General features: G+C 40.6%; 1 protein-coding gene across 3 annotated transcripts in view; it reads right to left on the bottom strand.

Annotated features, from left to right (window-relative positions):
- Positions 1–10,693, bottom strand: part of c16h17orf75 (chromosome 16 C17orf75 homolog) — a 36,116-nt gene extending 25,423 nt beyond the window's left edge. Inside the window, exons 1-10 of one of the 3 annotated variants that reach the window (XM_036148175.1) lie at positions 10,344–10,692; positions 10,100–10,174; positions 9,596–9,721; positions 8,218–8,346; positions 8,017–8,077; positions 7,818–7,937; positions 4,408–4,472; positions 4,175–4,314; positions 2,995–3,098; positions 253–1,340 (exon numbers count right to left, since the gene is read on the bottom strand). In XM_036148175.1, coding sequence (XP_036004068.1) covers positions 1,131–1,340; positions 2,995–3,098; positions 4,175–4,314; positions 4,408–4,472; positions 7,818–7,937; positions 8,017–8,077; positions 8,218–8,346; positions 9,596–9,721; positions 10,100–10,174; positions 10,344–10,486 — 1,173 coding nt within the window. In that variant the 5' untranslated portion in view covers positions 10,487–10,692 and the 3' untranslated portion in view covers positions 253–1,130. Of the gene's footprint in view, positions 1–252; positions 1,341–2,994; positions 3,099–4,174; positions 4,315–4,407; positions 4,473–7,817; positions 7,938–8,016; positions 8,078–8,217; positions 8,347–9,595; positions 9,722–10,099; positions 10,175–10,343 lie in introns of those variants that run through there. The other 2 variants (XM_036148176.1, XM_036148177.1) reach the window with 2 other exon arrangements.
- Positions 10,694–12,617: the final 1,924 nt, after the last annotated feature.

Here is a 12,617-nt window from a genome sequence, read left to right as displayed (position 1 = left end):
GCCTAATCAGTTAGTTAGCTGACAATTTTGCAAGTGTTTTGTTACAAAACAAAACTATTCCAGGCTTTTTAAAGATGAAATATCTGATTGCTCTGCACAAAACCCAACGTTTCAAAATATGCAAAACAATCGTGTGAAAATACTCTGTCCAACATCTGCAGCTGTTTTTCAGACAGAAAAAAGTTAAGATTGTGCAACCTCTGTTTGCTGAGACAAAGACGACCACACACACACACACACACACACACACGGTGCGGTTTAAAAGGGTTTATTTGAATCGATCGCAGACAGAACCACAAAAAAATATTTAGAACAGGGGACTGCGTGTACTGAAAGGTCTGCACACGGGTCAGTGAACAGCAGAAACAACTCGTTTACACATCAGTAGCTTAAAGATCAAACACCAACAACAGCGATATTGCTCCAATACATACTTTGGACAAACTTTAACAAGAACTCTCTGAGCTTCATGCTACAACTACTTTATCGACTATTTGTTTCGTTTCATTATTTGACTTTTTCTACATCTATTTACCCACATAAACTCAATAAATCTTGAGGCAGATCCCATAAACTTCACATAAACACAAAAATAAAATCCTCATTTGACAACATTTGGAATGATTACGCCAGAATTACAACACAGCATTCCCAAAGCTGGAAAAAAAAAAAGACTTCAAACACACAGAGACTAACACAGTGTTGGAATTAATGAGACGGTAATGTAGTGCTGGTACTGGGCCGGCATGCACAACAAACAATGCTATAAAGTGATTTGTGCGTCATTCTCAAAAGAAAACGACAATAACTTAGTGGGCGACCTGGATATATAATATGCAAAAACATAATTTTACCCCAGTTAGCGTAAGTTCTGATGCACATCAGTTCTTTTTAGTAGTCTTTACATGCATTAGTAGTAATATTTACCTCTCAGTTTCTGTATAAACACACTCAACAGATAATTATAAAGTTTTTACACCCTTCCCATCGTTCAGCAACAGTAACGCCATCCTCATAATTAATAAATTACATTTCCTGTATGTGCTGCTGCATTCCCCACCCCCTCCACATATTTAACAGTAGATTTGTTTTTAATAGCGATGATTGCATCTGGATCTTCAGAGGTAGTGTCAGGCCTCGGCCTGTTCACTGAGGAACTCGTCCAGGACGGCGATGATGTTGCAGGCCTCGGGCAGGTCGCTGTGCTCCGCCCGGGCGTTCTGCAGCAGCACGTCGCCGTTCCCGCAGCCCCGCAGGAACTGGCAGCAGCGGAACAGCGCGTAGTGACTCATCTCCGCCTGCCGCACAAAACGCTTCAGGCTGTTCATGTCGTGGATGGCCTGCAGGGAGGCGGTCCAGACAGAGGAAGCAACGGGCGGGGGAGGGAGAGAGAAAAAAAAAGCAGGAAACTATCAGGGCTGATGGGAAGTAATAAAGTAGAAGCTGCGCAGGAGGAGGAACTGAAAGCTCTGAACCGACAGTTTCTCAATGCAGCTATGTGTTTTTGAATAGATAAATAGATAAATTGATGTGGCATTTTCTCGAAACTGAATAATTTAAGCAGAGATTGCTGAAAGCTTTCATCCCATGTAAACATTTTCACGTTGTGTGTGTTTATTTAGTATTTTCATTATACAGACCAACACAAGGAGTGCGTAATTGTGAAGGAAACTGAATGATTTTAAAAGAATTTTCACAAAAAAAAACAATCAATAAGGCAGGAAGGTCCTTGGTTCCAAAACCCCTGTTGGGGTCTTCCTGCCTGGAGTCTGCATGTTCTCCCTGTGCATGCGTGGCTTTCTCTCTGGGTTCTCTGGCTTCCTCTCACAGGCCGAAAACACGTCCATTAAGTTAATTGATTAGCCTAAAGTACTCTTGTGCACAAATGTGTGTGTGTGACCTGTCCAGGGTGCGCCTCCCGCTAATGACCCCCCTTTCAACGATAAGTCCGCACTGCAAAAAGAGAACTAAAAATAAGTAAAATTTTCTTGAAATGAATGTATTTGCCCTTGATTTGAGCAGTTAAAGAAGACTATTTGCCAATGGAATGAGTATTTATACCCCTAAAATAAGATAATTAGATAAACGGCACTTGAAATAAGATGATGGAGATGAATTGTTCCTATTTTAAGTGCAAAAATCTTATTCCATTGGCAAATAGTCCTATTTACCTGCTCAAATAAAGGAAAAATACTTTAATTTCAAGAAATAAAATTCTTATTTTTAGGTCTATTTTTGCAGTGCGCGGTTTAGACGATTCATGAATGAATGAAAAATCTGTGTGCGGTGTGAATTTGAATTCTTCTTTGCCAAATAATTCAAACTCATGGTCCAACTTGAAGGAGAGCATCTGAAAGCATCATTTCTTAAATCTTTCCACGGATTCTACACTGAATTGTAGGTCTGGACTTTTAACAGGGCTCTTCTAACATACGGTGATCTGAACCTGAACATTGTAGCTCTGGCTGGATGTTTAGGGTTGTTCTCCTCCTCGAAGATGAACCTCTGCCCCCAGCCTAAAAGCTCCTGCAGCTTCTACCAGGCTTTCTGACAGAATAGTGCTGTGTTTATCTCCTCCATCCATCCATCGTCCCACCAAATCCCTGCTTCCCAGTACCTGCTGGAGAAAAGCATCTCCACACTATGATGCTGCCACCGTTATGCTATGTAGAGTGGATGTCTCAGTTTAGGGTGTTATTTTTACGACACACAGCGTTTGGTGCGTAAGCCATAGCATTCAATATCGGTCTCATCTGAAAAAAAAAAAAAAACATGCTTTCTGCGTGTTTGCTGCACATGGATCTTTTTTTTTGTTGATCTGTCCCAATTAAATACAACAAGGTTTGTGGTCGTGGCAAGAAATGTGAAAATGTTTTCATGAGGCACAGTAGAGCAATGATGAACTCATTCACTTAAACAGCTTTGCCTTTAGGGCCAAGAAGATGCATCCAGCAAGAAAGGACTTTGAAAACCTCCTGCGGGAATGTTTCTCACCTTGAGTTTGAAGTTCTCCAGAATCTGTCGGAGCAGGAACGGGTTGCAGCGCTCCGCAGCGTTCAGAAAGGCCTGAATCCAGCCGTCGCAGAAACGGTTGCTCACTGAGGAAAGACGACAGCCTAATTAGGCTCATGGAGGGAAATCTGCGTTTTTGACGCGCATGTGGTCCTGTCCACGCTGTGTGTGTGGGGGAGCGGTCAGGATTAAAGAATAAACTGTTAGAATTATTTTTACTATTCTCTATATGTTTTATTTTATTTTCCATATTCATCGTATTTATCGCATATTTACTCATTACTATTAAAAAGGTTTTATGGTTTGAGTTTATTCAGATATTAAAGTGTCTTTCAGATGACTAATTGTTCTCTCCTATGTGACAGAGGAAGGTTTTGTGAAGAGAAAAAGTCTTATGATATAAAGTTATAAAGTTTTTGCAGCACTATCTGCAACTGTGAGGAATTGCACCTCACCATCTGTGGCAACTCCTTTCCCTGAGAACTGAAGGCTCAATTGTTCTGTGTAGCTGAACTGCTAGCTTATGATGTTGAAGGTCACATTGCTGTATGCCTCCCCTGCACTCCTTAGAAAATAATAAAAGTAAGAGGCGACAGGAATGTGTTTCAGAACCGGTACAAGACATGCCACTGAGCACATTTCCTGGCGTTCTCCTTGCAAGATTTATAACGAACTGCTGTGTCTTTCTCTTTTCTGTTTGCTAAATTAATATTTTAGCTGTTTGAACCTGACATAAACCTGCCTGAGTATTTTATTCTGATAGAGATATTGCACATGCAATCCCAGTGCTGGCACTCTGGGTCCCTGAGCAAGACCCTTAACCCCACATTGCTCCCCGGGCGCCGCACATGGCAGCCCACTGCTCCCCAAGGGTGATGGGTTAAAAGCAGAGAACAAATTTTGTTGTAATGTATGTTTCAATGTATGTTTCAATGACAATAAAGATGATATTACTATTATTACTATTACTGTTACATGCATCTACAGCATACAGTACGTAAACATGCATGGCTGCAAACTTGTGAGCGGCGTGCAGTCTCACCCCTGCGCGCTGGTATACCTCAACCAAACCACATCCCTGAGCAAACATGAAAGCAACAAAACACGCTCTGGACAGGGAGTTGTAATCAGTGCACACGCATGTTGCAGGAACGCCACCCACCGGTGTTGGTGAGCGTGGGCGGGCTGGTGGAGCAGTCAACAGTCAGGTCTGACTGCGTGTCCTCCGACATGGCTTTGCACAGAGAGGCTGTGGTGGTGTCCTGCTGGGACAGGCCCTGCAAGCTGGCCGCTTTGATGAACCTGCCGCAAGACAGACACCCGTTACACTCTGCGCGGGCGTTTACACACACGCGCGCCGTAGGTTTGCTGCGAAGGATTCGTCACGTTGCACACCTGGACACGTCGGCCTTTGTCCTCTCGTCCGCATTGATGACTTCCACGTGCGTGTGACTCAGGGCCTGCAGGAAGGAAGTATAGCAGCTGAAATGTATTGACCTGGAAAACATCAATTGTTGCGGAGAAGCACTGGAACCGCGTCGGGAGATTATGGTAAATGCACATTTGAAGCAGCAGGCGGGAACACTCATCGTGGATTTGCAAGTCCAGAACTTGCCTAAAAAATAGCACAAAGGTAAAAAAAAACAAAAAAAAAAAACAGTAAACAGAGATATCTAAATCAAAAAATTTGGAGATTTAAAGAGTGCAGCAGCCACGGAGGGGCGTCTGTCTACATGATAATCTGCTAGTTTAGAAATGTAAACACCCGAGTTCCCAGAGTGAAAGAGGAACAAGCATCTAATTACAGTCAGACTCTATGATGAATTTCAGGTCATATCACAGGTTACTTAAATACGTTGCTGCACACCTGTAATGTATATCCTGCCTCTCGCCCAATGATTGCTGTAGATGGTGCCCCCCCCCCCCCCCTTGATATCACACTACATGTACTTCTGCTGCATGAGTCTGTAGTAGGAGTCATCTTTCTAAACTCTACAGACCTGTCAGCCACTGAAAGACACATTTTAAATCACTCCACTGTTACTAGCCCGTCATACGTTACAATCACTTTAATGTTACTGCGTCCTGCACACTATCATCTCTGAATATTTTAATTCAGATTGCTTAAACGATCATGATTGTACAATAAGCACCGTACTGCCTCACTGTCTTTATCTCTGACTTTCCTGAATGCAAAAAAGTAAAAAAAAAAAAAAAGTAACCCTTGTTCATTGCATGTTTGTTTGTCAGTTGTTGTTTTTTTGCCTTCATGATGTGTAATGTGAACTCTAATGTGAACTGGAGTAGTCAAAGAGGAATTTCACCGCAGTGACACATAAAATATTCTTGATCTTGATCTAGAGCCTGCAGCTGGAATCTGAGTGCAAAATGCAAAAACAATGATATCATGATTTAGTAAAGGGGATGAAGTCAGGAGAAATTGCTGTCTGAAATCAGTATCTTCGCGTGTTAACAGGTCGGGACCCCACCCAGAGAGTTGAAAATACTGTGAGGCACACCCAGTCTACCTGTTATATGCCTCACTGATGAATGATCAATTGCGATTAAAAACTAGGAAGTTTTAATTTCTATTCTTGTTCTGACCAGCATTGTTAGTTTGATGTGCATAAGATTTCCACCAACACTGCCTATTTTTTCTAATAACTGTACTGCCAGATTAGTCCACTTTCCATCCATCCATTCTTCCTTCTTCTAACACGTCTATCCCTCATGGGGTCGTGAGGGGTGCTGGTGCCTATCTCCAGCTGTCAATGGACAAGAAGGCGGGGTACACCCTGGACAGGTCACCAGTCTGTCACAGGGCAACACAGAGACAAACAACCATTCACACTTAAGGAGAATTTAGAGAAGCCAATTAACCTAATAGTCATGTTTTTGGACTGTAGGAGGAAGCCGGAGTACCCGGAGAGAACCCACGCATGCACAGGGAGAACATGCAAACTCCATGTAGAAAGACCCAGGGTAGGACTTAAACCCAGGACCTTCTTGCTGCAAGGCAACAATGCAACCCATGTACTTTATATAATGTAAAATGTATCGGTGAATGGAAGCAGCTAAAAGTCTCACTTTCTATACATAATCAGTTTTACGGCAGTTTTATGGCATTCCCAACTCTACCCTAAGTTAAAAAGGTCTAAAACGGCCCGCCGAACAATTTAGTCCAGCCCGGTGGCTAAATGCATTATCATTATTCAACAACAACAACAAAATGTAGCAATAAGAATTGTTGTGTTAATGCCAAAAAGAGCTCATCAGACATAACTTTCAAAAGGGGAGCAGTGCTGCTTTTGCCATAGTGCTCCGCTTGATTTGTGAATGTGAATAGTTTTATTATGATTCATGCAGGGAATATCTCAAATGATATGGACACTACAATGGGAAAGTAGGAGAGGAAAGGAAGAACAAGAAGAACAAAAAAAGGTGAAAGAAATGAGATAAAAGGAAGAGAATGATAAAACAATTATTGAAAAAAAAACATGAACTTTGTTTAATTGAAAATCTGCAGTTCCTATATTATCCACGAGGGGCGCTGTGTTTTAATCAGCAGATGGTAGCACTGAGCTTCAGATGTGGAAAATGATTTTAAATAATTTCTTAATTTTTATCTGTTTGATGTATTTTGTCATGCAGGACAGTGTTTTTAAGTTCCAAAAAAATGTGAATAAATGTTTTTCAACATTGTACACTGTGATCAGTTCTTATGCATAATGCATAAGTAAATGTTTAACTGAGTAAAAGTATTGTTGAAATTGCACATACTTTTCTTAAAAACGGTGAGGTCATTCATAATATATTGTGTAAAAGTGAAATTAACTTAATATAAAAATAAACAAGTCCACTTTTATTAGTTCTATTTAATCTTGCAATGAGTTTACTCGTGTGGCCCTCTTGAGATCAGATTAAGCTGAATGCGGCCCCTAAACCAGAATGAGTTTGACACCCCTGGTCTAAAAGGTCACTTTAAGATACGGGATTAGAAGGGAAGTAAAAATGCTTGTCTTGTTTACTGAAGTGATCAGAGGATTGTAGCAGGGGCTTTGCACTCTAAGTGGAAAAATAAACAAATAAATAGAAACCATGATAAAATGTCACGTTTTGTTCACTGAGAAACTTTTTGCTCACAAACAATGCTTGCATTCATGTTAGCAAAGCAAAGGCTCTGTTTGACGGGTGCCATTTAGTTTTACATATTTCATCCACGTTTCCTGCAAAACAGATCATGGGTTTCTTTTTCTGAGTCGTCATTAGGCTGTCTTACGTCCATTTAGCACATTTCCATTAGAGAAGATATTTTTTTGTCAAGAAAATCATCCACCATCTTTAAAAAAAAAAAAACATTAAGCACTCACGCTCCGCAGTTCCACAAATGAATTAGCTGCTTTGTTAAAAAACAAAAACAAAGAAAGGTTTGATTGTGATCAATTTAGGTTTCCGATTTTCAAATTCTTAGGTTTGGGAGCTTAAGTTTGAGGATTTTTGCCCTTTAAAGACAAACAGGGATAAACAATCGCCTTACTCAATGTGCGTGCCAAAAAATGTATCTTACGTTGTTATAGTAGCATTTTTAAATTATTCACTGAGTTTAAATGACTTTCAAAGAATCTGATTTTACTAAGACATCCTTTGATTATGTCGAGATCAATTCAGCAACTCTTTCTGACTTTGATGTTATATCCTCGTAAGACAGCCCTTGACCGACTAAACAACTAACTAATACTTCACAGAAGTTTAAAAAATTCTATGGCCATGTAATTATGGTGTGATGGTTAGAAAAAAGGACTCACAGCATGCAGCAAAAAGCTGATGTTGCACTGGACCAGCTGCACCACTCGGTGAATGTGCATGACCGACTCCTCGTACCAGCGGCTCAGGTAGGGACGCACTTCTGTCTCGAGGTTCTGCAGCTGTAACACGCGGTAAGATGATGGAAAAGTGCAATCCTGAAATCCGGTCAGGACGCTTTATGTTATCGCATCGTCTTACCTCTGGAGTCTGAAGGCTGCTCTGTAGGCCTTGGACGTATTTATCGAGCTCTAATCTGAATGTAGTATATGTCAAAGAGTCTAAAAGAATGCAGAAGCAGGGCTGCAATGGAAACAAAAGGATGACGGACGATATGAATGCAGTAAAAAAAAAAAAGCTTTGTTGTAACTTTTGCTTATTCTATAAAAGAAAAAAGGATATAAGTTCAGGCCCTTTTCGGAGCCCCCCATGAAGCAGATGACATATCCGTTTCCATCAGCATCCGGCTGCTCAGGAGACCTTTCCTGCTCCAGGAGGCAGCAGTAGCAGCCGACCGCCTGCTCCGGGAGACTGCAGAGAAAAGAAAAGCAGTTTCCAGAGACCGGTTCAAATGCTTTTACACATTTATTCAAATTAAATTTGCTTCTTTAGCTCCAGAAAAAAATATTACGATGACCTGTTACAATTAGAAACTTCTATTTATACTATCAGCTTTTTATCCGAGGAACAAAGTGAAAAATTGTCATGTGGGTAAAAAAAAAAGTTTTACAAATAAAAACCTGTAAAGAGTGTATTTATATTCTACGGAGGATTAGGGCCACTCAAAAAAAAAAAAAAAAAAAAAGTATACTCAATTCTGACTTTTTTTCTCAGAATTCTGAGAAAAAAAGTCAGAATTGAGTATACTTTTTTATTTTTTTGAGTGGCCCTAATCCTCTTCCGTAATATTCAGCCTTCAAGTGTCAATACTTTATAGAAACACGTTTTGCTGCAAATACAGCAGCACGTGTTTTGGAGTTTGTCTCCACCAGCTTTGAACATTTAGACACTTTTTTGCCAACTTTGCAACACAGTTCAAGCTCAGGCTGACTGCTTGGAGAGCAGGGCTGTAAAACATGAGTATATCACGCTATGGTGACGTCTTCAATAAATACTGCAATGATTTCACTAGTGATAAATACACATTTTAAACACTCCTCTGTTTTCCACTGCCCCTTCCAGCAAATAAATATGTTTTGTTTGTGCCTTGCAAAAGCAAAATCCCTTTAAACATTTGTGTAAAATTCGGTGAGACACACATAAAACATTTTAGACCTGAAATGGAAGATAGTTGCATGCTACACTTTCCAAATTTTATAATTCTGAAGAAAGAAAAAAGGAAAATCATGAATAACATCCTTCCTCTTCAAGGGTTTGTGTTGCTCTTTCAAATATATGATTTTAATGTCACAAAAAAAAAAGTGCAGGTACACTTTTTTTGGGTATATATTCCCCCGGCCTTCAGCATCAGTACCAGTACGGAAAGTTTGTGCTTAATTGATTCGAGTTCTTGGGAAATTGCTGCAACTGAAATTAAGTATGTCTTTGGTTTTTATTGGCATTATGATTTCTTTGCATTTTATTGCCAATTTTATTATTGCTTTATTTACTTTTTCTATCAAACTTAGTTTAATTTATTGTTTTATCCTTTATCTACCTGTGATGGGATTGTTGTGGTGCACAGTGGTCAGCGAAGGTTGTTGCAAATGTGCTCTATAAATAAGAAGCTTACTTACTAAATATCTTGGTTAATCTTGTAGGAAGTTTGATGAATAAATACCTGAGTTCCACGGTGGCGATGTTGCCCATCCCTCCGAGAAGAGCTCCTTTACTCAGTCTCCTTGATATGTAGGTCCGCAGCTCTGGTTCTGCTTCAGATGGCAGGCTGCTGTCAATTAGTGTCAAACTGTAAGCAAAAAAACAGAAATAAAAGTCAGAAAAACAGGTGGTGATGATTCAAGATGCCAGGAAAGACGAAGAACTTGGATGCCACTGAAATCGATGGAGAAACGATGGAGAGAGCGAGATGATCACGACTGTTCCCAGACAATCTGGGTCATTCCCATTCTGAGGACACTGTTCAGGCGAGGAAGCAGTGTCAACTCAGCAGCACACCGATGAGAAATCAGAAGAAAAAAATAAAAAATTAAAAAAAATCATGAGTGAAGCCAGCCACGATGAGTCCATGCTGGCTGGATTTCCAGAGAAAACCCACAGCAAAAAAAAAAACAGTGACAGCCACCGAGAAAGCAAGAGGAAGGTGGGCGGGTGGCTCCCGGGTTACCTAAAGTCATCGTGGCTTGTTGTGGAGTCCGCACGGCTCTGGTTCCACGCCACACTTTCTCCACAGGCCTCAGATCTAAGACGATCAACAGTTTACTCATCACCTGCTTACATTTTAAGTGCATGAATGAGCCTTCACCTGAAAGAAGGGAGGGGGGGGGGGGGGGGGGGGGGCTGCTGCACAACAATAAACACAGACAGATCGGTCCAAAGCAGTAGCTGCAACACTACGTCTCAATCACTACCTTGTGCCCTGATACAGATAGATGGTGTAGTAGCAGTTCAGCTGGGTTTTCTGGCTGTAGCCAGCGATGTCTTCGCTGTCAAATTCATCTTTCTCCTCCACGTCGATTGAATCCTGGAAGGACGAGGTCTGGGAAGAAAACATCCTGATTCTGCACGGAGGAGGACGAGCATCGGCGGAAATAGCCGAATAAATGGACGCCTTTTTAGGGTTTTGCTTCTGCTCTGCTGTCGATCGGGGTCAAATATGTGCGAAGCTGGAGCTAATTTTAAAGAGAAAGGGGGGAACAAATAAAGGCAGCGGCGGTTTTCCGGTTTGGAACCGACGCGTGCTTTCAAAAATATGTCCGACGAAGAATAAGGCTTGACTCCAAAGGTTCCGGGGCCGCTAGCGCAGCGAGCAATGAGCGTAAATTTATTTTCTCCTCTGTCTGTGAAGCTGCCTTATTTTTGAAGCCACGTTCTGTTTCCCCCATACAACAAATAAATTATTTTTTATTAAAAGCAAAGTGCTTCATTCGTGAATTAGGGAAGCTGCATTTAGCATCACAGATATCACAAACTGTACTTCTTAATTTAAATGGATTAATTTTTCCTTCCTCATTTCTGCAAATCAAATGCGATACAAACCGATACAAATTACACGTTTCTTCTCTTTTTGTGTTGTAAGAAGAATATCAGGACCACGTCATATATTCCTGATTAAAATCAAGAGGTGGGTAGTAACTAGTTAATTTACTCAGTTATATTCACTTGAGTAATTTTTTGCACAAAATGTACTTTCAGGAGTAGTTTTACTGCACTGTAGTTTTTTATTTTTACTTGAGTACATTTTATGAAAAGGTATCACTACTCTTACTTGAGTAAAATTTCTGACTACCCTATCTACTGTGAGTAATTTCACTGAAGAACAACCTTTTTCAACTAAAAAATGCACCAGAAAGACACACATCTGGTTTATATTAAGGTGAAACTTCTTGTTTGTACACAAGTTTTGTTTTAGTACTATTTTCTATCTGCTGAGCTCATCGAGCCATTTACAGGTCAAGTAACCATACAGTAAACAGTGGAAATTGTCATTGGAAGTACTTTGCACTGTCCTAACTTACTGTATATACATTAACTCCTTGGTGTCACAAGTTTTGTGTTTTCATCAGATTCAGCGCATGTTAAATAACTGTCTTGCTGTGTCCAACCTTGGCAGATATGAAGCATTTTCCCCCCAACATTAATTATTTTTCTAATAACGCACAAACAAATATTGAGTAAAAATTAAATATTTCCATTAAAAAACAGACCAGGTAAATTTAAATATTCAGGAAATAAGCTGAGTTCTACAAGTGAACCAGCAGATGGAGACAAACTCCTCAACTGAGTAGGAAAACGTTGTTTTTTTTTTTTGTTTTTTGCAAATGTCTAGAATGGTAATGCAGGCATGACTACTGTTGCAAGTTTATGTTGTTCTTACATTTGCCTCATTTATTTATTTTTTGTCTATTTATTTGTTTTAGATTGCTGCTGGGGAGCAGAGCAGAGATCAAAAGTTGAGAGTAACAACATTTATGTTTTTTATGAATTTATGACGAGATACTGTTTAATTTATACCAGCCCATTTTTGAATGTCCATCACTCACTACCAGCTGGTATTTTACCCTCCTGTTCAAGATCAATTACTACTATGTCATCAGCTTTCTTCGTGGAACCCTTAAGCGGAAATTCTTTAGAATGGAGCCAGACGTTTTGTCCCGGGTGATCGGAGGGTGCAGGAATCCGTTTACGGTCAGCATTTCATTTGTTTTGGGTGCTGGTGTGTTGGAGGGCCGCTTTCAACTGCCTCCAAACCCTGCGGCATGAATGAAGATGTGGCCTGACTGATACAATGATGGAATCTGGGAAAGTGGAAGGAAATAAGGTGGGTTAATAGTCAAGATTCGAAGAGAGAAGGTTCAGAGGCTGTGGATCAAACTCAGAAGATAATTGTGGTTTAGCCCCCAACCCTAGGCAAAAGTCTTTCCATACTTGGGAAATGAATTGTGGTCCCCTGTCCGAAATGACCTTAGGAATTCAATGGAGACGAAAAAATTGTTGGCACAACAGTTAGACCGTTTGAGCTGCTGTGGGAAGTTTGGACAGGGCTATGAAGTGACAGGCTTCAGAGAATCTGTCTACAATAGTGAGGATAACAGTCTTCCCTTTAGATACCGGGAGACCGGCAACAAAATCCGGAGCTATGTGGGACCATGGCCTTCTCTGGATGGAGAGAGGTTGTAGTGGCC

This window comes from Fundulus heteroclitus, chromosome 16, assembly GCF_011125445.2.
Source record: "Fundulus heteroclitus isolate FHET01 chromosome 16, MU-UCD_Fhet_4.1, whole genome shotgun sequence".
NCBI classification, from domain to species: Eukaryota; Metazoa; Chordata; class Actinopteri; order Cyprinodontiformes; family Fundulidae; genus Fundulus; species Fundulus heteroclitus.
The sequence above is the reverse complement of the archived record's forward strand: the minus strand, read 5'-3'. Positions and strand labels throughout refer to the sequence as shown.